The sequence below is a fragment of the Micromys minutus genome (assembly GCF_963924665.1).
Source record: "Micromys minutus genome assembly, chromosome: 14".
Taxonomy (NCBI): Eukaryota; Metazoa; Chordata; class Mammalia; order Rodentia; family Muridae; genus Micromys; species Micromys minutus.
Window position 1 is genome coordinate 51,009,567 of NC_137983.1, and position 26,856 is coordinate 51,036,422.

The following is a 26,856-nucleotide window of genomic DNA, read 5'->3' on the forward strand; positions in this document are numbered from 1 at the left end:
TTGCTGAGTTACCAGACAGAGGCTGCCCCGGCCCTGTTTAAGAACAATGCAGATGCTACTAAGGGCACTGGCTACCGGACAGACCCTCCTCCGTGTGGTCAGTGACTGGAATCTGAAAATGCCCTGCAAGCGATGCTGACATGTCACGGTACCTCTAGGCATCCTGGGGACCCAGCACAACTACAGCAAATAGAGTGAAAATACACTAAACCATATGTTAGCCATTATAGACTTCCCACAGAGGGAGACCTTCATGTGAATTATGCAAAGAAAAGAGGCACAGGAGAGAAGCAGGCAGAAAGGTGACCCAAAGGTGACACGTAATGGATGGGGGACCTAAGGATGTTAAGTACCTCTCTAAGTAGTGAATGGCTCTGTAAACCGGGACACAAGGGAGGCCTCTTCCCCTGGGGTCACAGCAGGGCAGGGCAGGGCCTCTGTATTTGAGTCAGGCACCTGATTAGGACCAGGTGATTCTTACAAAAGAACTGTAAACTCTAAATCAAGAGTTTTGACTCTTTACAAGCAGAGGCCACTGTTTCCTCCCAAAAACCAGCCCTTCCTCCTTTCCTTCTCCGTGTCTCCCCACAATGTTGCCAGAGTCCATTTCTGCCACGTGATGGAGACCGGCCTGAAGTTTTTCCAGGCTCCCCTTCTTGTGCTGGTTTCTGTTTCCTGCGTTTCCCTGGTCCCGGCATCCTCTCTGCCACCCCAATGCAGGTGTCTGAGGATCTCGACTGACCTCACCGCCTTTCCTAAGTTTTGAACACAGGCTGTTATCTCGACAACTTTACTGTTGTAAATCTATCCTGAACCTTTTTAAGATTGCTAAGGTCAAACTATGTTGTGATTTTTCAGTCTGATTTCATCTTTGACGGAGTTTTGAAGATAATAAAGCTATTTTTGCAAAGTGGTCTTAAATGTCTAAATATCTGTCATTCCTTCATTCATGCATTGTCATGCTTGGGATTGAACCCAGGACCTTGCACATGCTTGAGTGGCACTCCACCCCTGCATTTCATATTTATCTTTATTTTTACCGGGTTACACTAGCTACCCATCTTGCCTTGATCTCATTCATCCTGCAGCTCAGGCTGGCCTTGAACTTCCAACTCTCCTGCCTCAGCCTCCAGAGTATGAAGGCTGGACACCACAGACCCAATAATCCAGATCCATCTTTATCCTTTATAAATTATGTTCATATTGTTTTTTATTGGTCTTATTGGACAGCGTAGAGGGTTAATGTTAGCTCGGCACAGCTAGATTCACGTGGGAAGAGGGAACCTCAACTGAGCAAATGCTCCGGACAGGACTGGCTCGTAGGAACCTTGTGGGACATTTTCTTGATTGATGATTGGGGTGGGAGGTTCCATCTCACTGTGGGCAGTGCCTCCCCCAGGCTTGTGGCCGTGGGTGCTGTACGAAATGCAGAGAAAGTCGGGATGCAGCTCCCCTTCGTGTAATCTGCTTTAGTTTTCGCCTGCAGGTTCCTTCCCTCTTCCCTCAGAGATGGGAAAACGGCCTGACAGTTTAAGCTGACATAAATCCCAAGTTGCTTTGGGTCGAGGTGTGTTTTGTTTTTTAACAGCAATAGAAACCCTAAATAAGACAAAATGTTTCTCAAATAACTTTTGTGTGCTACTTTTGCAGGGGTGGGGGGCATTTGTTAGTACTCTCACTGAAGCACGGTATGTAATTTTAAAATATCACATGTTCTTGGAAACAGGCTTGGAAACTATATCCTCAGAGCTGCCCTAAAGCCAGCCACGCCAGGGCGCTAGTGTCATCCATTCCATAGACAGTCGTGAGGGCTTCCTTAAAATCTCGCTCCCGTTGCTTAAGGAGCTCGTCTCTAGCCATGTCTCAGATATAACTCCCTGTGTGCATCGGGAGCCTCAGCTGAGGGGGCCGCTCTGTCCCCCTAAGAAGGCCATGGAGCAGGACACCTAATGGGTATTAGTAATGATGCCAGCCAGTGCAACAGCTGACGGCTTGCTGGTCAGACCGCCAACGTTTATTTCGGTGACCGTCATACTTCTTTCCCACACGTTGGCTTCCTCGTTGTCAATGCCCTCGCATATCCCGCGGCCAGCGCTGCTGTTCAATCTGAAAACCCCTATGGGCAGTTGGGCCGAGTTTCTATTGACTCAGTGTTAATGTAAACAGTGTTGAGACCCACTGCAACCTCTTCTTGTGTTCTCATCTTCTTAATTTATAATCCCTTACTTTCAAGCAGGTTGGTTTTGTTCGCTAGTTTAGAGGTTAAACAATGTATGTCTATGCCTGTCATATATACACTGGACCTTTTGTGGCCAAACGTACCCACATGGGAAAAGCAACCATTGTCTGCCTGAAGTGGCCCAGCTCGTCACTATACGACACAGCTCTGGGGTCAGCCCACCGCAAACCGACCAGCACCGCTGGCTGCCGTGACTGATGCTCCGGGGCTTACCACAGGCCTACCGGCTGCTACGCTCACGGCTCCCCTACTTCCTTCTGCTTCTGTATCCTTTCCCTGCACTAGGACACTGCTTCTCCAGTCTGTGAGGACAAACCCAGGCTTCTGCCTGATGTGGCATGCTACAAAGATGTGTCTGTCCTGATATGGGAGCTGTAAGAGCTGCCTCCCTCTCCCGACTACCCCGTGGCCCAGCATCTTTCTCCTGCGGCTCTTGGTGGCTCAGAGCTCTGCTCCTCTTGCTGTTTTAAGACTGTTGTAGGTATCCGGCGTTCCACGGTTTCCATTCGTGTCTGCCAAGTCCTAGATCAGTGTTCAGTACACCCTGCTTTAGGTTTGTGTCTCTGCAGTCTGACAATTTATATTTGCCCTTAGCTCTAGAGGCCTCACCCTGACTCTTTGTGTGCCCTCATTTACGTTGCTCCTAAGGTGCATGCTGTGCATCTGTCTTGTGCATCGAGTGCCGTGAACAAGCACACCACGAACTCAGCCACACCGTAGGAAACAAGCACCAAGAACGTGAGGCCAGAGAGCATGCATGCCGGACCCAGGGGACCGCACACACGCTAGCTACTCTTGAGCCCAGAGCGAGAACTGCTAACCAGACCTAAAACTCCGGTCTAGACATGATCAAACCTGGTTCAGAGTCTGAGTTTTCCCTTGGAACGTCATCGTAAATTGCTTCCTCTGGATCTGCAAAATAAGAGAAGACGTGTTAAAAAAAAAAAAAGAGAGAGAGGCCAGAACGTCTGAGTGCCGTGTAAATGTCGTGGGGCCAGCCTCCCCGTGTTAGAAGTGTCCAGAAGGTTCAAGCAGAGAGGGGGCCGGCTTGGCAACAAGAAGACTCGATGAAAGACAGCTTCAGCTCTAAACAGAAGATGTGAAATCTGACCTACTGGAGGGAGGTCGCAGTTTCCAGGCCCGTTTATTCTACAACTGCGTGTCTCTCTGTGGCTCTTTTAATTGGGCTTAAGCCTGTGGGATTCAGATGTCCTGACACACCAGAATACAAAAGTGGTACACAGTCTTAGGAATAAAGACTCCATTGGTGCCACATGGCATGGGAATTCACTGAGCTGCACTGACGGGCTGTGTGTGTAGGGCTTACACCCTGGAGGTGAGAAGCCACCCTTGCCAGCCCGACCTTGGTTTCATGGGGCAGTTTTCCTCCTGTGCTATGGGAATCTGAGTACTCTGTGAGTAAGTTTTCTTAATAAGTGTGTGTATGTGCATGTGTGTATGTGTGTGTGTGCATGTGTGTGTATGTGCATGTGTGTATGTGTGTGTGTGCATGTGTGTGTATGTGCATGTGTGTGTGCATGTATGTGTATGTGTGTGCATGTGTGTGTATGTGCATGTGTGTGAGTGTGTGCATGCACGAATGTGTGTGTGTGTAGTGGGGGAGGGGGTATATAAAATGCCATATACCATGCAAGATGATCACTCTGGACCACCAACAACATTGAGACTCATCTGAATATGTGAAGTGCTTACATGCCTCACGTGGAAATATGCTTCAGAAAAGGCCTTTTGGAATTAATTTTCAAATGTATTTGTGTTATCCTTTCTGCGGAAGAACACACGACCACAGTATATTACCATTCTCAGAAACATGGGAGACACACTACAAAGGAACTGTCCCCACCTGTAGCTCGGTTACCAATCACCATGGGGAACAAAGTCCCGGAAGTTGTGGCAGCAGCTGGCACACCACTGACACCTGAGCAACTGCGGCCAGACAGACACAGAGACAGAGACAGAAACACAGAAACAGGCGCTCAGAAGAACTCTGGACCCCGTGTACACTGGAAATCATACTTCGTACAGAACAAGATGCTGATTCTTGAAATGGTTCTGAGTTACTCCTGCAGAGCCACCACAACCACTCTAGAACCTCATAGTCACGGTTAAAGCAAAACAAAGCTTTCCAGGAGGGACTTAAACTCAGAGACAGATAAAGTAGTTTGACTTTGCCAATCACATGAAAGAGCTACACAGAAAAAAAAAAGGAGATACTGGGTAATAAAAGGCATGATCTTCGCTTCCTTAAAATTCAAAAACCAAGGGGAAAATCTCAGTTTTTAAACAAGTGTGGATCCCCAGACCTGCATATCCCTCTCTGGCCTTGCCCCCCAAGAGTATTTCCAGGCAGACACTCTAGTGGCAACCCAGTTGAGAAGCTTCTCCCGGTGTCTCGCAGGTTAGAGCATCAGCTCCCTGTCATACAGTGAAGCCAGTCTGTACCAGGAAGAAATGGTGGGCGGAGCAAGTGCTCAGTACAGGGCTGAGGCTGCCTCAGATGCAATGCAAAAGGCCGCTTTGGAGTCCCAGGGAGACTTCTACACAAAGTCTCTTGTTAGTATATAAGTGAGCAGAAGCATTTTAAAGCTTCGGGTTTCCAGGAAACCCACTGTCATCTTCTGGCAGGACCTGGAGGTGCTTAGGGGTGGGGGACCCAGGCCGCGGGGCCAGTGGCACTTACTTTCCATCCACGCTGTGTTGGCAGGGTCGGCTGCCCATCGGGCCAGGGCACTGCCTTCTTGGCCGCCTTGATCTCCGCTGGAAGTAAGAACATCGTAAGTCAAGAGCACGGAGGAGCGCGCCGGTCATGGGGGGATGGGTGACCTATAGCACCCACATGAGCACACGCACTATTGTCTGCCGGAGATCTTCCCAGACACAGCTTCAAGAGTCCCAGGTTCAAAGTTTACACGCTCAAAGTCTATCAGCCGTCACACACAGCAGTGCCAGGAGTGCCATCCTCTCTGTATAGGCCCAAATGTCACACATGATGCCTTCTGACTGCACAAGGCCTCAGTCTTCTCTTCCTCTAGCACAGGCTGGGCAGGAGGAGGGCACACGGGCCACAGGGTTAGCCACACCGACACAGCAAGCCAGGGATGGGGACCCTGTCTTACACAATATAAACGACTGTGACACTTCCCACAGGGAATGACAAGAAGAGATTGGCTGGATGGAACCGTGAATTGTCACTGTGAGGTCTCAACACACTGACTGGACCCAAGACACCCACTCCCTGCTGAGGGGACCATAAAGACAAGGGAAGAGTGCTGAAGTAGGGTGGCCACGCACGGAGGCCTCTGAAAAGATGACCCGGGGAAAGAGAAGGAATAGATTCCAGTCACTGAGGAGGCAACCCAACCTGTCAGGGTGAGGACACCTGAGGCCTGCACTGCCACCTTGGTCGTTAAAGGTTCTAAGGAAAAGTGTCTGTCTGTCTCTCTGTCTGTGAGCTCTCAAGAGGAGCTGAGGATGAAGGTTGGTGAAGGTCTTCACTGTCACCCCTTTCTCTGGGAGTAACACACCCCACAGATGCCCAACACCAGGCAGCATCGTACCCTTTAGGGACCGCTATTTCCTACTGAGGCCATACCCAGTGGCCATCCTGCATGGAAGAATGACTCCTGTCCCTTGTCCCTAACAAATGCCAACCTCATCACGCTTCTCGAGAATGAGCAGGCAAATTAAAACTTATTAATTAAAACAAATTAAAACGTCTGTAAGGCTGCATTTAGCACATTTCAACATTTCTCGTGTCAGGGTTAACCATGGGAGACATATCAGATGTGTGGATGTGTGCATAGGACAGAGTCCAGGACTGGTCCTGTGCTTAGTGACTGATGGGGAAGGGGACCGCAGACAGGGAAGGGGCATGTCCTCAGGGCACAGTTAGGAAATAATCCGATGCCCAGCGGGCTGCTGGGGGATGAGCCACGGTATAGCAGACACCCACAGATGTGCACACAGGGCAGAAATGGTCCTTTGCTGACCTGAGGGATGGGGTTACACCAGGAACGGGGGGCTCTTTCACTGTTTGAAGTTTCCATTTGCACCTGAATATTTTGTTGTTGATGGTGACAGTTATGGTGTTGATATGTGTATGCACGCACACACTTGTGTCTGGGTGTACATGTGTGTTGTGAGCAGAGGCCACACACTGACATGTGTACATTTGTGTCTGGGTGTAAATGTTGTGAATGGAGGGCACGCACTGACACTGGGTGTCTTTCCGTTACTTACTATCTTATTATGAGACAGAATGTCTTACCCAGAGCCTGCTGATTCAACCAGCCTGGCCGGCCAGCAAGCCCCAAGGAATTCTCCTGTCTCTGCCTTCCCAGTGCTGAGACTATAGGTTTATGCCCTGCAGCCAGTTTTGATGTGGGTACTGAGGGCTGAACTCATGTCCACACCACCCCGGCCCTGGTTTAAGTTTGGGGAAGCAAGGTCTTACTACATGGCGTAGGCTAGTCTAGAACTTGTGACCTATCTGTTTTCCTTTCCTCAGTGAGACTGATCACTAACTTCTAAACACGTACTGACCTATGGTTTCTGAAAACATGGCCTTTGTGGGTCTGGTTTGTCCCAAATTCTCCATTCCCACTAGATGGAAAATTCTTTTTGTGTGTTTTTTTTCCTCCCTGGAAATTCCAGTGGTTTCTAGAATCTTAAGTTAAGATCGGCCATAGATTCTGGTCACTATCGATGATGCTTCAGAGCCAGTGGGGGGCGGGTGGCACATGGCGAGCCAAGAGGTGGGTAGGACCCAAGGCAGTAACACCCCGAGGATCAAAATAGTGTCTTCATACAGCTGAGAATGGGGGGGGGGGGCACTCAAGGACAGGGCACAGACACAGGGAGCCAAGGTCAGCAGAGATACCTGTGCGGAAGGTCCTCAGAGCTTAGGGAATTGCACGGCCCGTCTCCCACAACTTCTACTGCTTCTGCGAAAAGAAAAGATGGTCAGCGTTTCACTGTTGGCTTCTAATCCTTAAATGACCTCACGCCTCTTTCTCACCAACAGGCTGGGGCTCACTCAGACTGGAGAGGGGGTCAGCTCTTAGATAAACGGTATTCACCGGGACGTGACTCAGGTCTGAGTGCAAATGCACACGTTATGTCACACTGGGGGGAGGAGGTACAGACGTGTCAGGCTTATATGGATATGGTGTCCCCCTTTGGCCTAACAGAGCCAATCACCGAGGGAGACTGAACCGTGAGGGCTTTGACACCAGTGGAATCACAGCCTGATGGCATTACCGGACCATGATGACGACTTCTGGAGGTAAGCCTAATCTGAGAAAGCAGGCCACTGCGGGTAGGGAGACCTGTGTCCTTGGGGGCCACCTTCTCAAGGCTTGTCTCTAACTGCTTCCTGGCGGCCATGGTAGAAATGGCTTTGTTCTCTTTATGGTGATGTTGTGCCTCACAGCAATGCAGCCAGAGACCATGGGGTGAACTCTCAGGAGCCATGGGCAGCACCTAGTAGTCAGTACTCAGTACGCTAGCACTAAGAGGGGAAAAGCCATCATTTTAAAAGTGATGAATAACTGAACACATTTAAAGTACTTCATTTGAATATCATTTGGCGTGATTTAAAGCGATCCATTTCGGGTATTACTGAGTTCACTACGTATAATCACTGTACCAGGTCCGAAGGACAAGGTGTGTGTGTTTGTCTCTGACCCTTTACCACAGACAGGATAACAGAGACCCCCGTTCTGAGGTGTGCAGACTGGGGGATGATGGGACACGTATGTGCTCTACACGTGGTAAATTCCAGAGAATGCAGGGCTTTGGTGCCAGCTCTAGAGTTAAGACCACGTAAATCCTCCTGGTGGGCAAGAGGCCAGAGGCACTAGAGCACACAGTGGTCTCAGAGTTGTCACTCCACTGTACCCGAGTAGCTACTGGGCAGATTAGCCTGGGCTCACTGTCCAATACCATGGACAAATACCATGATGGGAGAGGAAAGGCTGGGCACAGGTTGCTCAGCCAGTGTGCCCTGTCGCCGTGTGCAGCTTTGAGGACACGTACCTTCCTCCTCTCCAGACTCGGCTCGGACGATGACAGGACTGGAGTAGGTAGGCAGCAGCAATGGCAGGTTAGACGGGACAGCGTAGCCACAGGGCATGGGCACAGAGTAACCACTGGGCACGCGCAGGCCCACCCCTTCCTCCTCTGTGTTTGCATCTGGAGATGGTGGCTGGTCCTCCTGGAACGGTGTGATGTCAATGACAGAATATGGATTCACTCTTGTTGGGACCACAAGTTTCGCAGGCTCTGCCTCGGGGGCAGGTTCGGCTCCAGCTGCATCTCCTGGAAGGCAGACGGACACTGTAGCAGACAAGGTGTGTGGTGTATGTGGTCCCCAGTGTCAGGACCCCCCCCCTCAGCGCTCCCAGATTACCACAGGAGGCTGTGAAGCTCAGGTCCGTGGGGTACACCATGGAACGCCGTGGGCACAGAGAGAAGAGACCCTGCACAGAGGTTCCCAGGATAACAGATCAAATGGGAAGAGTCAGAGAACCACATGGAGAGACTTGTCTGGGAACGGAGGAGGGAAGAGCTGGCCCTCAACCACAGTGACCACAGCTGGGGCTAAGCAGCCTGCCTGGCCAACGAGCAGTAGCCCAGTCAGGCAGCTCATCTCAGTGTATGTACAGGGGAGAAATGACAAGGGACATCTATTAGACAACAGCAGGCTTTTGTCTCTAAACTAGAAACTGCGGGAGGGGTTAGAGCAAAAGAATAGAAACTGAGGGGAAATGGTACAGAAGAGAGGTGATTCAGCTGTGCCGCAGAGACCCTGATGCCTATGGTCCCCCAAATTGTACTTGGCATGATTTATATATGAAGCCCACCCCCACCCTAAGGCTTACAGGCTGAAGGCTTGGTCCCTAGCAGGGGGTATGGCTGATTCTTGGTTCTCCATGGATGAGCTTCTATCTAGGAGACTGGAAGGTGGGACTGGGCTGGAGGAAGGGGTTACTGGGGTTGTGCATGTGAGTCTTTGAAGGAGCTGCCTTGCCTCCTCAGATTTCCTCTCAGTCTTCCTGAGTACCAGCCTGTGAGAAGCTCGGTTTTGGTCTACGCTACAAGCCCGGACATTCTTTGAGTGCCAGCCCAGGCAGACTTCAGGGATTGTGTTACAGGAAAGGAAACTCTCAGCCCTGCTAGCACAGAGAGGTCAGGAAGCCTCCTGCAGGACCCGGGGCAGCGTGGCTGTGTGACTGACCTGCAGCGGACGTGTTCCCATCTGCACCGCCTGCTTCAGCACCTCTCGTCCCATCGGCAGACGGGGCTTGCCGGTCTGCTTCCGGAACTTCATCTCCACTGTCAAAGTCAAACAGTTCTCCCTCCTCTTCATTGTTGCTGGTGCTGCATTTCTCCTTGTGCTCTGAAGTTTAAAATAACAGACATCACAATGCTGACATTTTTTTTCTGCTTCCGGGAAGGCATTTGTAACCTCTCTGTGCAGGGCAAACCCAGGAGAGAAGGCAGGAGGAGGTGGAGAAGCTCAGCTCAGCTCTTGGAGAACCTGCTGGCAGCCCTCACTGGAAACAGCAGCAGGACTTTGGACCAGAATTATGATTTCCCCTGGCAGGCCCTTCACCACAACGTAGAAAAGAAAACAGAGGAAAAGGAGAGGAGAAAAGCATCTCTCACACCTGAGGTATGTGCCCTGACTTAGCTTCTAGGAAAATCTGGTCTCTTTTGCCAACTACGAGGAGAGAAGAAAGACTTGATTTACTAGCAGGATCCCGGCCACAGGACACGTTCACCATCTTGCCTTTCACAACGACACACCTCAATCATCCCCTGGCAGAATGAGGTGCCACGTAATGTTCACCCCACAATTAGAATAGTTCCAGACTGCTCTTTTGGCAAGGGTGGGGAGAGAGAGCATCGTGGGTGTAGTTCAGCAGCAGAGCGCTTGCCTAGCAAGTACACTGTTCTGGATTCCATCCCAGCGCTGGCTGCTTCTCTGCGTATGGGGTGGCATATCTCCTTGATGAAAGGCATCTGCCACGTGATTGTGGGGACACCCCCAAGCCAGCTGGTGGATTAGGGAATACATTGTGATCCATGAGTAGCGTGTAGGGAACAGAATTGCAGGCATGTCTTGGCAGCTGCTGTGTGGTCCTTGCTCCGGGCACTGAGACATGCAACTGAGGTAGGGCCGTCTGCCAGAGAGAGCTTGCCTCTGTAATGGAAGAATTTAACTTACAAAAGATCTGTGGATGAGGCCGTCCTCCATGCTGGCCCCGGACTTGCAGGAGGAACAGGAAAGGGAAGCATGAGACAAAGGTCCTGGCTTCCGGGTTTTACAAGACGGCAGGAAGAAGGGAAAGATAGTCCAAGTGAGATTCTTGTTGAAGAGCCCTTCCTGGGGTCCCAAATCTTGGGAGCCCCCCCAGGTGGAATCGGGCAGTGAGGAGAGCATGAGGCAGAAGTAGTACTAGCTGTCCAATCTGATGATCAATACAGAGGGGGAGGAAAAGCTTTGCCGACGGGAGCAGGGACAGGAGGAAACATGAAATCCGGGCACTGCTCTGCACCTGAGCTGCTTTAACTGCCAAAGGCTCTCAAGCTCGGAGCCAGGAGCCTTTTAGAGAAACCTGGAACAAATGCTGAGCGGCCGAGGCACTCTGGGGGATTGCTCCATGGCGTAACACCTCACGGGCCATTAGGAGCGCTTGGTGACTGCTGGTTCCCGTGAGTATCAGGGACTGGGAGGCAACGGAGGACCAGACCCCAGCATGGCAATGGGCACCCACCCACTTCCAGGTCAGGCAGGACTGCGCTGACAGGAGAGGTAAGAAACAGGCCGCTTCAGCAGGGTCTCTGGGACTGGTGACGGGGCTGTAGTGGCCTTGCTGAGCCTTATAAAGGATGTGACCTTTACAAGGTAGGAGAGGATGGGGGATCACAAGAGTGCAGACCGGCGTGAGGTAATGCAGCAGTCAAGATGAAAGGAGAGACAAGCAGAGCGGACAGGTGGGCCGTCCCAGTGTGAACATGGCGAGACTGTGCCAGGCCAGTGTTCCCAGCAGCAATATTAGCAGGAAGCAGAGAAAAAAAACACGCTAGGGAGCTTCCGGAAGAACTGAGAAGTCGGGCAGCAGTCTGCGGAAGACATCCATGACAAAACTGCTTGACCGAGGGGTGGAATGTTACCCCTCCATTGCCGAAGTATGGGTGGGTTGTACGTTTATAGGAAAGTATATTCTGTGGGGGTGGGGAAGGGGTAGAGAACGCTCATCCAACCCGGGGCTCTTCTAGTAGTGGCCAAGTGTGGCTAACGGAAAGGTAATCAGGACTACGCTAGTCAGAAGCCTGCTGGAACCAGAACTCCAACAGCTAGGCAAAACTTGCCTTCCTCAGTTAGGATCCTCAGAGGTAGGAAAATGTACAGGGAGCCTGAATAGCAACAGAGCCGCAGAATGGCTCACAGAGATGATTATGGAGGTCCGGAAGAGGTAATGTCTCCTACCCACACTGCTATGCTTGGCTTTTTTCCTTAAACAACTCTGATGAGAAGTCATGGGTCAAGTGCTATGCCAGATCTTACTAAAGTGATATTATGACCTTTATAAAGTGTCATCTTTGCAGTCCAAGACTGACCGTCTGGCCCCTGCTTGAAGAGACACCAGAGGTCCTGCTGACCCCACTGCACCCCCACATAAGAGGTTGCTAGCTCACATCCTCACGGTCATGCTGGGGCCTAGTGGTCAGGACAGAGAGAAGCTGTTCTTGTCACAGTGCTGCGGTGGCGGTGCGGTTTGGGGTAATGATACCCTCCCTGCCTTCCCTCATCCTCTCCTGTCTCCTGCTCACTGCTCACGACCCGTCCTCCTCCCAAACACTCTGTGCACTTTCATGTCTTTCGAGTGTGGGTGTGGCCCAGTGGGCGCTACTAGGTTGTAGACCACTGGATAAAAGCTCTCTCCCAACGAGCAGGTGCCGGTGCCTGTAAATCCTCATGCAAAGGTGAGGCTGGAACTTATCCTACATTTCCAGGGCGCAGAAAAGAGAACTTCTAGCCTGAGCCATCACCAGCAATGGAGCCTCCCTGTGGTGTCAGTGGTCACTGCCTCTGCACTGGAACCTCCTACTGACCCATCTTGGTCCTTCAAAGTAAGGTGTCTTCATGCCATAGATCCTCTTTGCAAACAACCATATGCATGTGTCTCCCAGATGCTACCATATAGGCCTGGAGCTCCCATGCCGCAGACAGGGTAGGAAAGAAGGGACAGAGCCAAGTGACAAAAGGCAAGCCCCTTCCAGCCCACACCCGCAGGGTCCTGGACACACAGAGAAATGGCCAACCTCGTATAGCTGGGCTGCCTCATGACTACTGCCTATCCTAACCCACAGACCATGCTGTGCAGATTCCAACACCCACCTCCTTCTCCATCTACAGGATGGGTACCAGTATCTCTGGTAGCCTTTCTGTCAAGGGCACAGCTCTGATGTGGTCACAGCACAAACCAACTAGTGGACCGTCCTCTGTGTCTATCAACCCAGAAGATAAAGGACGCCACCCAGTTTGGCCTTGAGCTGCCCACAGCCAAGGAGGCAGGGAAGAACACTGACTCAGTCTGCTCCCAGTGCACAAGAGCTTGCCAGTTCCTGAGGGAACTTGACTGGTAGGCAGGGTGTATTCCCAAGTGCACCCTACACACCAGCTCGGGGGTGACCCACACTGGATCAAGCAAAACCAGAACAGAACAAAACAAAAACTCTCCTGGAATCCAAGATGCTGAAGGTAGGTGGCAGGCTGTGACACAGGCAGTCAGCTCACTGGCACCCAGGGTACACGGGTACGCCAGCCAGGGACAGTCAAAGCTCCCGTCCCATTTATACCACAATCTAAACCGTCTCTTTCTCCATCCATGTAGCAGCAATTTAGTGATTCCAGAAACTGGAGTCCTCCATCAGGACCCTGAGGACCACGGGAGCCCAGGGACACCTCTGGGGAGGCAGATCCCTACCTGCAGATACAGGAGGTGAGGCCTCTCCCCGGTCCATGCTCAGCTTGCCTCCTTCCTCCACACTTGGACAGCATCAGGGAACAGGAGCCCCTGGAAGCAGAAACATTGTCCGTCAAGTTGGCATATGAAGCCTTCCCAGGAGACACCAGTCAGGGCTTTCTAGAGGCAACCTGCAACAAGGAGAGAGGTCACTGTTACTCCCAGATGTAATGACAGAATTTACCCTCTATTAGTTGCAAATACTTGCAAATCTCCCTACTAGGGACAGTCCAGAGCAAAACAAACAAAGGCTTCTCAGTACTGCTGGGACTTCACCTTGAACCACAGCCAGGAACTTGTTTTGGAACCCGAGGCCCTGGTCACAGCCCTCTCAACCAACACCACGGGCAGGTCTTTGCCAGACTCACACCTGTGCTCTAAGGGGGAGAGTCAACAACATAAACCAAACAAGTTTTTCTCTTCCTTCAGATAAAACTTTAACATCATTAACCAACCGAAGTTCCCAGGGGAAAAGCTGCAACTAACTCAGCACTTGGCGAGGCTACTTTACTGATCAGAACATCAATGAAGAGCTGGAAAACTCCAAGTCCAGAGCTCAGTTATCTTGGGCTGTCTTCGCCCCTAAACAACAGTTTGCTGCCCACTCTGTGTGAGACCTAATATCCTGGTGACTATTAGGTAAATACAGATCAGACCCTGTGGTGGTTTGAATGAAAATAGTCCCCATAGGCCCGCAGGGAGTGACACTATTAGGAGGTGTGGCCTTTTGGGGGGTAGGTGGGGCCTTGTAGGAAAATTGCTAAAAGAGCTGGACTCTGAGGTTTCAGAAGCTCAGGCCAGACCCAGTGTCTCTCTCTCACTGCTGCCTGCCCATCCAGATGTAGAACTCTCAGTTACCTCTCCAGCACATCTGCCTGATGTTGCCACGCTTCCCACCATGATGACAATGGACTTAAACCCCTGAACCATAAGCCGGCATCAGTGAAATGTTTTCCGTTATAAGAATTGCCTTGGTCACGGTGTCTTTTCAGGGCAATAGAACACTGGCTGGGACCCCTTGTCTCCACTGCCCCAAAGATTAAGAATGTCATTAGACAAGGTCTGAGATCCACAGCAGGTTTCTCTACTTTGCTGAAACTTACCTACCTGAGGTAAGCAGGTGCCTATCCATAGCTTCTTTGTTGTTACTAGAAAACATGTCATGAAACTGTTACCACACTGGGACACGAATCTGCTCCCAGCCATGGTTACATGGCACCAGAATATCCCCTTTGAGGTAAATGCCATATTTTTCTGCTAGTAGTTTTTTGTAGAACCTATTCCATATCAGAAACATATTGACATCTTCTTAACTCCCTCTGGAGTCAGCAGGGCCAGGCTGAATGGGCTGCTTTTCTGTTCTGTCTTTGCCTTGTGTCTTTCAGTCTCTAGATATATTAGAAAAACTAAATTTGAGAAACAGTGTTTTGTGAAAAGGGTAGCCTGATCCATACTGGAATCCCTCGGCACTCATCCTGGCTTCATCCAGGGATTACTCATCTCAAGCCCTGGATCCTGCCTAGGACCACTCAACACCCATTCCGGATCCTGCCTGGGTTCACTCAACACTCATCCTGGATCCCACCTGGGTTCACTCAACAAATACATCCTGGATCCCACCTGGGTTCACTCAATACTCATCCTGGATCCCGCCTGGGTTCACTCAATACTCATCCTGGATCCCGCCTGGGTTCACTCAATACTCATCCTGGATCCCACCTGGGTTCACTCAACAAATACATCCTGGATCCCGCCTGGGTTCACTCAACACTCATCCTGGATCCCTCTTGGAACCACTCAAATCCTCTCTATGTTCTACAGGAACAGTGGGAAGAAAAGCAAACTGCTTTAAGATCTTTTCCATATGCTTCTGTTCCAGTATCAGGCGGGTGGATGAAAGGCCCAGTGAGCAGCAGGCTGGGCACACGCTGCTCACTGAGAGGGAGAGCAGGCAAAGCTTTGCCCCTCACGACATCTGAGATGCCAAACCAGCCCAGTGAATTCTTTCACCCTTATTAACAGGCTTGATGTTGGCTTTCACACTTCCAGTAAGCCAAGACCATGTTCTCATGAAGATGGCCACTGGCCCCAAGCCCGCCATCTGCCAGTATACAGAGAATCTCTGTCTGTCAGTGATGTGCTGATGCCCTCTGCAACTTTTCGGGGTAGCTCTGACTTGCCCTCACAGGCAGGAGGAGTTGCTTAGAGGCCCACCTGAGTAGCTAGCATTTTCAGTGGGTACCTGTTGTCTCTGCTCTGGTACAGGGAGTCACTTTCCCAGCACACAGCACTCCTGGTGGTGGCTCCCTCTGCCATAAGTGTGGTGAGTCAGAGCCAGGCTTGACTATCTTACCGTTGATAGTCTGTATAAACTATACCTCAGCTCTAAGACCGGGTCCTATTACTTCAGTCACAATAGCCCAAGGATCTGCAAGGCCCATCCAAGGGTACAGTGAGGGCAAGTGTTTGGGATAGAGCCCAAAGGTCTAGAGCCCGGGGTAGATAGGAGTCCAGAAGCCCTTTGCCTTCCTGATGGGATAATCTTCTTGAGCACTGTGTGAGGGTTGTCTTTGTATTACTCAAATGCTGATTTCTGCATGCGCCAGACTTTGGTGCTGTTATTTTAATTGCTCAGCACCTGTATCGTAGTTTGTAAACATTATTCCTGTCACCTTCTGATTGGTTCAATAAAAAAGCTGAACCTAGAACAGGGCAGGAGAGGAAAAGCAGAATATCCAGGCAGAGAATAGAAATGTGGTAAAAACTGAGAGGCACGAGAGTTGGCAGCGATGCATGGGAGGGAGCAAGATGCATGGGGACAAAATGAAAGGCAACGGAAACGTGAATTGGTACAAACGGATTGTTAAGTTATATGAGTGAGTTGCGAACAAGCCTAAGGTGTAAGGCCTAAGCATTTCATAAATAAAGTTTCGGTGTCATTATTGGAAGCTGGTGGGTCAAGACAGTTAGGAGATACAGCCCACCAGGACGTGAGAAGTACTTTGTGTAGCAGATGCTCTCCAGGAACCCATGAGCAATGGTGGAATCTATCCGAGTGCTGTGGGTGTCACCCCGTGCAGGGGACAAGATCAAGTGCACATGTCAGTGAGAGGCACCTTGACAGGACACACACACACACACACACACACACATGCAAACACACACACACATGCAAACACACACATACACACATGCAAACACACACGAAAATACACACACACACACACACACACACACACACACATTGATGCCTTGCTCAGCAACATCTGTGACTGATGTTCTGAGCACCTATCACCCTGCCTGATACTTGCTGGACACCCAAGGGTTTCAACAGAAAAGACAAAGGAGTTTATGAGGGAGGGGGCTCTTCCTCGAAAGTGGTAGGAAATCACAAGAAGCACAGAACACGGGTGTGAGATGACCCTAGGCACCCGAGACTCACTGGGAGGGGGGTGCTGTCCACCATCATGCCACCTTCCCAACAGGAAGACATGACAACTGAAACAAGCACCGCCCACCTCCCAGAGCTCACGTGACCTCATCTTGCCTTTATTCCTGGAGCCAAAGCAGGACTAGATGACTGAGGAGTCGGGCTGCTGGGGGCTCAGTTGGTCCTTTGAAAGAATGAACATAGATGAACGGCATTCTGTGAACACAAACCCAGTCTGCCTCCTGCCCTTGAGGACCAGATGAGAGCAATCGGTAAGTACCCTGAACTCTATAGTCCGGAAAGACTGGAACCAAAGGATCATAGCCACTGGGCACCACTGAAAATGCCCAGAGGTAAGCCCAGGCCGATGCTGTCACACGGCACCAGTAAGGAGCAGAGGCCAGCTAGAATCCGGAGGGGGCAGCAGTGCTTGGGGGCCCTAGACAGAAGCAAGGCCACCCTGCATGGGCCCTGTGGATCTCTGTGCTCATTCTACTGGTCTGTGCGGAAACCAACAGCAGGCGGCAAACACCCTTCCCGAAGGCGGGGGACTCGTTTGGGAGCAGGCACCTACTGCAGGGCACTGCATGTAGGGCTGTCTCCTGAGCCCAAATGCTCACACTTGCAGCCATTCTTGCTGCACAGGCTTTATGAACCCTTAAAACACACGTAAGCAGAGCTGGACTGGCCTCCTGCCTTCCCGCTGGTATGACTGCAGGCTTGACAGCAAAGCTCTCATCTCAACAGCCAGCCGAGGGCCAGATCAAACCGCCTGGAACTGCTCAGGTAGGGAAGCACTGCCCACTGCCTGCTGGCCCTGCCATCAGCATTGCCTAATCACCTGGCTGGCACAGCCCACTAACCTCATAGGCAGTGCTACCAACCGACACAGCCAACGCCACCACCGCTGCTGCAGAACCAAGTGTTTTCCTGAACAACCATTTCCAGAATGTTCTTGTACTGCAAACTGTGCTCCTGGGTATACTTTTCACTGTCTTGGTCCCCCCCCACCCCGCCCCATCCCATCCCTCCTTCCCTCCCTCCCTCCCTTCCTCCTTCAAGAAGGAACTCACCTGGGCACCTTGACATGAAATATGGCGTTAAGTAATTCCTAAGAACAAGGCCCTATTCATAGGCTGATGAGACAGGACTCTGGACATGCTCCAGGGGAAGGTGACATTGAAGAGTCCACCGGTGACAAGGGGTGACGGTTAGGGTGGCTCTGGCCAGCACAAGCTGGGCCATGGCTACAGGGGCACAGATGGTGAGGCTGGTCATCTGTGAGCCTGAGGAAACAGCCCCACTACACAGAGGAAAACCACTGACAAACAGGACTGAGGAACCAGGAAGGTGCTCTGCCACCCTGTGTCTTTACTGCTCGGGCCTGCGGCCTGTGCAGGGGCCCCCAAGCCGCCTCAGGTGTCAGTATCCACTGTGCTCCCAGGATAACCTAGCCCAGCTCCCCAGAATGGCTCTTGAATATCGTTCAGGGCTCAGCCAGGCACATCACTCACTGCATGGAGCGTTAAAACTCCAAACAGCCCAGCTCAGCTGTCTCGGCTCTACCGCCCTCACAAGAACCCACATGCACAAGGGCAGGGAAGGAGCTGCAAGCACAGCCCCAGCCATGCACCTGAGCCGAGCTGCTGTCTGGCCTGCACTGTCTCCCTCACTGAATTCAGCGGTATGCATTCTGCACACGGGCTCTGCAGCCTCCTGACTTGGGCGGAGTCAACACAGAGGAGGCATCCCGGCTAGGTCCCACTGCATTTGAAGACCAGCATACAGGACGGTGCTTTACCATTAAACAGTGCCTTTCCTTGGAGCCTGCCTGGCGGTCTGAGATGTCCTGATGCATGCCCAAATTTTGGTCACAGTTGACACAAATTAACAATGCCTCCAAGACTCATGCCATCTAAACAAAACCCAAACTGTGTGGTATTTTCTAAATGTCTGTGCAGCCCTAACTGTATGTTGAGTAATGACTTAGTATTGCCTTTGCCAGTGTTCTCCAGGAAACTGGACATTATGTTTAAAAAATAAAAATAAAAAAAACAGGGCAGAATTCGTTGTTCAGAGGGTAGCAGTCGCCAGACAGGCTCTGACCATCTGAGCTAAACCCATGCAGGCTTTTCGGGCAGCCTCTGCAGACAAGTCTTCCCCTGGCATTGTTTTTTTAAGATTTATTTATGTATGAGTACACTGTAGCTGTCTTCAGACACACCAGAAGAGGGCATCAGATTCTATTTCAGATGGTTGTGAGCCACCATGTGGTTGCTGGGATTTGAACTCAGGACTTCTGGAAGAGCAGTCAGTGCTCTTAATCACTGAGCCATCGCTCTAGCTCTCCCCTGGCATTCTTGAGGGTCCCCTAGTAGAGTATGCCAGCCCTTGGTTGTCCATGGTGTGTAAGAACAGCCATGTAAGCCTAGGACTTGGACTAGCAGGCCTACTCTAAGAAGGTACAGAACAGAAATGGGAAGTTCATGACCTCAGCAGGGAACAAGCCAGATTCAAAGCAAACCATCCCAAAAGGCTAATGGGGGCAGGAAGGGACTGGAGGAGAGAAAGAGAGCTAGGTTGCTGCTGACCGTGGGGATGCCCAGTGATTCTACACATACAACTCTTCAAACTCCAGAAAATATCCGGAGGCCTGTGGTCTGTTTCTGCACTTACGTGTTGGAGAGCCAGCAAGGAAGAGGGTGTCCTGGTGGCCAAATGCTTGGAGACCTCATATCTGGCTGCAGGAGAGCCTCAGGTCCACCAGTAAGACTTCCTTAATGGGAGGACAGACAGCGAGTACAGGTAGGCAGTGCTGCCCGGGCTGGAAAGAAGGGAGGTAGCTGCCCAGCGCTGGGGAAGCAGCATGCCACACTGACAAGGCTGAAGATCTAGGGAGATGGTGGTGGGCAGCTGCTGGAACTCGGGAGTGGACAGCCTGGAGTTCCTGCTCAGGGCACAGTGGGCCTTTTAGAACAGAGGGACCCATCAGTGGTATCGGAGTAAGGTCTGCCTAGGATCTGAGAGGGGGCTGGCTAAGGGATAGCAGCATCCCAGGAGGTCTGTGTGGCTGCTGACAGGACAGGAGCATCATCACGTGTCAGAGGCCAACACGGAGCTTCAGACCCTAGCCGGACTGTGTGAGGCCGTAAGAGACCGTCATGGTGGCTGTGTAGTAATGCCTACCCGGTCTGGGTGAACTGATGGGTGTGTGACCTGAGAAATGCTACCCTTCCGATAGCTGTTAGCAGGGATCCCATTCTAAATTAACACTACCCCGTCCCCATCCCACCTCTGCAGTTCAACTGGGGACAAAGTTAGGAGACTGCATTACACCGGTTTGTGGTAAGACACACATCCCTGCACCCCTGAAGAGCGTGTCCCCATCTAGTGGCACTGTTAAGGACCTGCACCGCCATCCATAAGCAGGTATCACCGCACAAAGAGCTAAGGACACCCCTCCTCTGCTCCTTCTGCCCACGAGGAGGAAACACATGGGGACTCCAAAGGACCTCTCTCCACAAACCAGCTGTTGACTCTCAGACACTGATCCTGCATCCATCAGCAGCCTGGGCCTAGCCTGCTTATCAGAGACTACCTCCATGTATCTACAGACCCCATGGATCCCTTCCTACCTGCTTCTCATGGGTAGGTCTCTGTAGGCCACACTCTCTGCACCCCCTCTCCCAGGCTCTTTCAAGCACAGAGTGATTCCACAAACTTGCAGCTTCAGTGCCTACTATATGCCTAAAACACCTAATACAATAACCCTCTCAGAGAGGCAGGCAAACCTGAACCTGGGTAACTGGTCCTCCTAACAGGCTTCTCTCCATAACAGAACAAACTGTGGGGGTGACCTCTAGTTCTCTTCTTTCTCTCAGACCCAGGTCTGAATCCATGAGCAAAGCTGTTGGTTTCCCATCTCCCCAAAGCTGGCTGACTACTAGCCAGCACTACCCACCCCTGGCCAGCGACTAAGACCAACCATCAAGCCCAGAATGGGCCTTCCTGCCCTAACCTCTCCTCTACAGGGTCAGTGCTGTCCTGCGAAGAGATGGACAGATGTGCTTAATGCCCATCCTGGCTTTCGGTTTCTCGTACTCCAACCATCCACCACTGTCACTCAGACTCAGCAAGATTTGTGCACGTAAGAATTCAGAGGCCTGCACAGGTTCAAGCCCAGCCGGGTCCCAGTACTGATAGAAGGAAGTAGACACACAGGGTCCCGCCCTTAACCAAGGAACTACTAGCAATAGATATCTGTTGGCAGTGGGAAAAATAAGTTGTTCCCCCACTCCCAGTGGAGTGTCACTGGAACATACCAATGACACAGCAGAGTGGGCTCTGTGGCCAGGAGTAGTTGGCCAGCATGGCTCATACATTTTAAATTTGTTTTGATTTTCTTTTTCTGTTTTGAGAGACAGGAAATACAAAGTTGGGTGGGTAAGGTGGTGGAGAGGATCTAAATTGGAAGAGGGAACACACACACACACAGACACATACACACACACACACACACACACACACACACACACAAACTAATTTTAAAAAAGAGCACTCCCCAAAGATGAGTGCACAGGCTGCCCCTGAAGGTGAACATCTACAGAATATACTTGGGATGGAACTGAACGTCTCCCAAGGTGACAGAGGTAAGTTCAGGAAACCTCCTTCCTCTCCCTGGGTCTGCAGGTCACGAAGCGTCCCACCCTCTGATGATCTTATGTCTAGACACAATGGAGGGCGGAAGTGGCTCTTCACAGTAACAGCCCTCCCACCCCCACAGAGAATCACTGTGGAGACCACACATCCTGAAAAACATAAATCTCTCTTCCCGACTACAAGTACCTATGATTATTTTCCCAATTGCTTTGGTTGCTTGGCAAAACACCGCACCTTTCATTCTTTCCTGCGAAATCATCCAAGGCCCTGCATGTCTGGACTCTATTCCAAAGCAGAGGACCTGCCCTGTCCAGCCCCTGCCGCATTCCTCCACTTCAGGCCCTGGGTTCTGGGCTGTACCGTCACTCTAGGAGAACAAACTTTGGGAGTTCAGTCTTTGGTCCTGACTGAAAAGTGCCTTCTCTACACAGCACAGGACCACGCCTTCGGAGACGGCCTCTCCCACAATGCACCACAGAACACAGCTGCAGCCAGAGCCAGAGCCCACATGAGCAGCTCCCACCGGCAAAGCTTCTCTGAGGGAACTGGAGACACCCACCGAGATCTGCCACCGGGCTCACTGGGCTGCCTCCACCTCCACCCAACCCCCACCCCTATTGAGTCAAGGGCTTGACAGTAAAGCATCAATGTTTCTATCATTTCTGAAGCCAGAAGGCTGGCCAGTGCCAAGAAGCAAACTGGCCAAGCCCACACAGAAAGGCTTTCTCTGCGGGGCCTCAATAGCACCCCACCCATGTGACCCCTGACCCAGCCAGTCTTCGGCCCCCACACTGTGAGGACACACTCCAAGGGTTCTCACACATCAACCCAGGCTTTCAGAGATGGAGTCACTCAGCTGTGAAATCCCCTGGAGATGAACACACTCGGTCCTCAGTGGGTCACCATCAGGATCCAACTAGAACTAACACTGTACAGCACAAGGCCCCGCCCTATGGGTCAGCCCATTGCTTCATGGTGCTGACACCTGACCATTTATCCTCAGCAGAGACTCGGCCTTCAATCCTGAGCTTACAGCTCTGGGGTGAGCACCAAAAACCACTTCGACTCATTGTCTTCATATCCTTTAAGAAAAACCAGAAACCAAACTGAAATTATGACTCTATTTTCCTTCAAAGGGCAGCAGGGGGAAGGGAGTAGCTACAGGGCCTGACACCTATAAAATCCCAACACCAAAATTATCAAAACAAAAACAAGACAAAACCCCAAAAACAACCAAAACACACACACACACACACACACACACACACACACACACACACACCAAACCAAAACAAAAACCAAGGTACACACACATTTGTGTCCTGGGCCTCTCCTATGTGAAGCTTTTTTTCTTCTATTTTGTTTTGTTTCACAGTGTAGCCCAGGCTGACCTAGAATTCACCAACGGCTCAGGCTGGCCTCCAATTTAAAGTGAACCTCCTGTCTCTACCTCTTGGGTGCTCGAATTACACATGTGAGCCACTACGCCTGACTTGAAACAGTCTCAGTCACCCGCGCCATAAGACGCCAGCTCAAACGCCACCTATCCATACCCTCTAGAGTCTTCCGTGCTATGTCTTAAGGCAAATGTCCGCAGTGCTTTAAAAAGAAATGCCATCAGGAGGGAGTTGTGGCTCAGTGGTAAGGCACTCGTCTAGCATGTGCAAGGCCCTGGGTTCAATCCCCAGAGCTTCAGAACACCAGCCGCGCCCTGAGTGAAAAGCAGAGCAGTCCCTAAAGCAGCACACGCCTTCAGGACAGTGGCCTCAGCAGTGACAGCCTGGCCTACAGCCTTCCCTGCTCCCATGACCACAGCTCAGGCCCGCTTGTCAGCATGGTGACTGTAGCCTTGCCGGAACCAATCAGCACCTCGTTCCTCTCCAGTACACCGAGTCAGCCGGACACAACCACATGGACGAGCCACGCGCTATCCTCTAGACGCACTTGTCCACGGCTCTTCTACAAGATCCCCCTATGTAACCGTCATGCACCCAAAGCTAGTCTCAGATTCAACATTCTCTTGTTTCGGCCTCCCCCATGACGTGATTGTGAGTGCGCATCGCTGTACCTGGCTTTGCAGTTTTGTTTTTTACGTTGTATTCAACGCCCCAAATCACATCCTATATCAGGTGACGTATGGAAGACAAGAACATGAAACCTAATAACTCGAAAAGCATCCTACCCCCTCCCCCACTGTTTAGTCAAAACACAGTAACAACTGGATATAGTGGCGCACAACTCTGATCCCAGCATTGGGAGGCAGGGGCAGGAGGATCTCTGCAAGTTTAAAGTCTCCAGGATGAGTTTCAGGACATCCGGGGCTTTGTTACACAGAGCAACCCTGTCTCTGGAAAACCAACCCAGCCCACCGATGCACGTTAACGTGCCACAGGAAAAGCAAGAAACAGTGAGGTGAAAAGCACCAGGAAAAATGATTGCCTTGTTTCATAATCAATTTTTCAAAGTCCACATAGAGAAAGAGGCAAAAGGCAGCATGCAGGCCTAGCCACCATGGACGGGCCAGTCAGTGGGGTAGGGAGAAGAACCTGAAGAGGGTGCACACCAGACAGGACCTTCCTAGGGTGCACTGTACCTCACATGCTCCCAGAGGTGTTGCCTCTCTCCAGAGGCTGCAGTCCGTGCCCCAGGCACATCCACAGCAAGGCCACCACCTAGCTTCGTGCCCACAGATACATTCATGGCCCCTCTGCCGTCCAGTCTCAGTTCATTTAAGACCCTTCCAAGCTGTCTGTCCTGGAGCACTCGCCCCAGTGTATTGTCTCTAAAGCACATCCCCAGAGAGCATCGCTGGTAAGAGTTGCCGTTCACCCCCAACAATAATTAACAGTCCATCCCACTCCCAGGCAAGCAAACCGAACCCAGAAACAAACGTCACTGTGCTCTGAATATCTCCAGACGTAACCTTCCACTGTGCACTTACGATTTTGAGTCCTGCAGTTTAAAGAATGATGCGTCGTACAACAGGGGTTTTCTTTCAACTATTTAAAAGGTTTGTACTGTTTATCTGCAGACAACAAACAGCCACAGCCACCGAGTTTTCAGTTTTCTCTGGTGGTGAACACAGAACATTTTCAGGTGTCAAGCAATTTTATTTTTTTTAATATACACTGCTTCCCAGAGACATCATACATGAGCAGAACCAAGCCTAGAGTGGACAGTCCCAGGGCTGGTGGTATAGCGAGGGCTTCGTCAGATAACCCGGGATTCAGGCACACAGCCCCACTCCCACCCCGGCACCCACCCACCCAGAACTCCTCCGTTTGGAACCAGCAGAGCTTGCTTTGAGCCTCACAGAGAAAGATCTCACCAAAGAAGAGGCACCTCAGAAGACTAAAAGGATGCCTATCCTGTGGCAGATCTAGAAGAACCATGTTTCAAAAGCTAAAGAAGGCTGGAGGTGTCGCTTAGTAGCAGAGCGTGTGCAATCATGATGCCACGGTTCTAATTCGAGCACCTCAGAAACAAAAAGTTATTTCTGATAACTGACTTTTTCCTCGGCCCTCAGTAGCTGAAGCTAATGAATGATGGGCGTCAGCAAATGTAGCGACTCTTCCCTCGAGAAGTCAGGAATGACTAACTCCAGGCAGTGACTTCAAACAAGGTGACTCACATGTTTGGTACGGACGCCAATGAAATGACAGAAAGCTCTTGGGGCCAGAAAGGAGTGGTAAACATTTAAAGAGGCTAAGTATAAACTTCAACCGTCTTTTCTAATAAAAGTTACTCTTGGTAAAAACAGGTATTTGAGATATATGTGTGTGTGTTTGTTATTTTTTAAAAATACATGTTATTAGTTATGTTTCTATTGCTGTCATAAAGTACCATGACCCAGACAGTTTATTTGGGCATCTGGTCGCCGAGGGATAAAAGTGCATCACTAGGGGTGGGCGGAGCATGGCACCAGGCACAGGAGCTACAGAAGAAAGCTGAGCATGCACACCTGGAGCCACAAGCAAAGAGAAAATACTCAGAATAGTGCATGGCTCTGAAACCTCAAAGGACATACTTCCTCCTTCAAAGCCTTACCTCCTAAACCTACCCAAACAGCACCCCCAACTAGGAACTGAGAATCCAGGCGTCCAAGCCACCAAAGCTTTAGCTATGTATTAACTTGGCACTTGCTGGGGATCAAACCCAGCGGGTTGCATGCCACACCCCAGCCCCACCTTCTTGTTTACATGAAAGGTCTCATTATTGTAGCCCAGGCTGGCTAGACTCAAGATCCTTCTAACTCAGACCTTCAAGTGCCAAAATATATTTTTACTAGTATCTGAGGCTTGTGGGCATAGCTCAGCAGCAGAGCATCTGCCCAGCGAGGTGTTCAGCAGTCATAAGGAGCACCCACTTAGTGTGTGCGAGGATTTAATCAAAAAAAAGTCACCCAGCAATGAATTGCTGTCCCTTGCCCAGATTTTAAACACAGCTACAGAGCTTACTGTGTGGTCCAGCCAAAGAAAAGAAGGAAAGATTGCTGCCCCTTGAGTCTGGAAGACCCTCTTCTTCCAGCAAAAGCTGTAGCTGAGATGCATCCTATGTCCCACAGGGTCCAGGGCCCAGCCACCTGATTTTATTCACTGCACATCAGATCAAGATCTACCCTGATTATTGAGCAACGGTGGGTAGGGAAAAACAAACAAACAAACAAACAGCAGCACCTTCACCCTAAAGGGGATATTAGGATTCTAAGGATCTCAATTCAAACACCCCAAGATAACTTCTCTCATGCAATTTCAGTGACCTGCAAATTCACCCCACATCTCCATAGGCTGCTAGTCACTTCTGCACATGCCCTTGGGCCTTATCCTCAGGTTATGGGACACAGTGACGTTTGGGACTGTCTACTGCCGGTGCCAAAGATAAACATTCACTGAAGTTGGGTGACTGCTCATTGCTCTGCGTCTAGGGACACCCATTGAAGTTGGGGGGAGGGGGACTTCTTGCTGCCTTGTGTCTGGGGATAGCCAGAAACAGAGGGCTACTTGCTGCTTTATCTATGCCTGAGAATACCTAAGGCATAGGTTGAAAGACTGTTTCTGTCTGTGCCTAGGATTTGTGGTGCAGATTTGTGGGTGCTTCTTGCTGCCCCGCGTCCAGAGACACTCACTAAAGTTGGGAGTGGGGTAGGGGCTGCTGGGCCTAGACAGGGAAATACCAGCCAGATTTGGGGGCAACTGAAACTGAAGTTGGGAGCTCCTTGCCGTCCTGTGCCAGAGACAGTGCTGAGCTGGAGTTGGGGGGTGGTTATTCGCTGCCGGCTGTGTCACTGTGCGCGGTCCCGCAAACCCAGGGTGGGGTTTTAGCTACTTCGGGGAGCTGAGCAGAAGTGCAACTTTTAAAGCAAAGAAGCAGCCCGTGCAAGCGGCCTGGGACGGGACGTGGGGTCGCCTTGCTCACTCACCGAGGGGCCCGGCACCATCCGCCGTCTGCGTCCGCCAGTTGTCCCGCGCCCC

General features: G+C 51.1%; 1 protein-coding gene across 2 annotated transcripts in view; it reads right to left on the minus strand.

The window, feature by feature from the left end:
• ARHGEF10 (Rho guanine nucleotide exchange factor 10) overlaps positions 1-26,856 on the minus strand; it is an 80,386-nt gene extending 53,530 nt beyond the window's left edge. For both annotated transcript variants that reach the window (XM_080928353.1, XM_080928352.1), the window contains exons 1-7: positions 26,805-26,856; positions 13,258-13,347; positions 9,498-9,659; positions 8,297-8,578; positions 7,140-7,203; positions 4,941-5,017; positions 3,095-3,151 (exon numbers count right to left, since the gene is read on the minus strand). In XM_080928353.1, the coding sequence (XP_080784479.1) occupies positions 3,095-3,151; positions 4,941-5,017; positions 7,140-7,203; positions 8,297-8,578; positions 9,498-9,659; positions 13,258-13,294 (679 nt within the window). In that variant the 5' untranslated portion in view covers positions 13,295-13,347; positions 26,805-26,856. The remainder of the gene's footprint in view (positions 1-3,094; positions 3,152-4,940; positions 5,018-7,139; positions 7,204-8,296; positions 8,579-9,497; positions 9,660-13,257; positions 13,348-26,804) is intronic.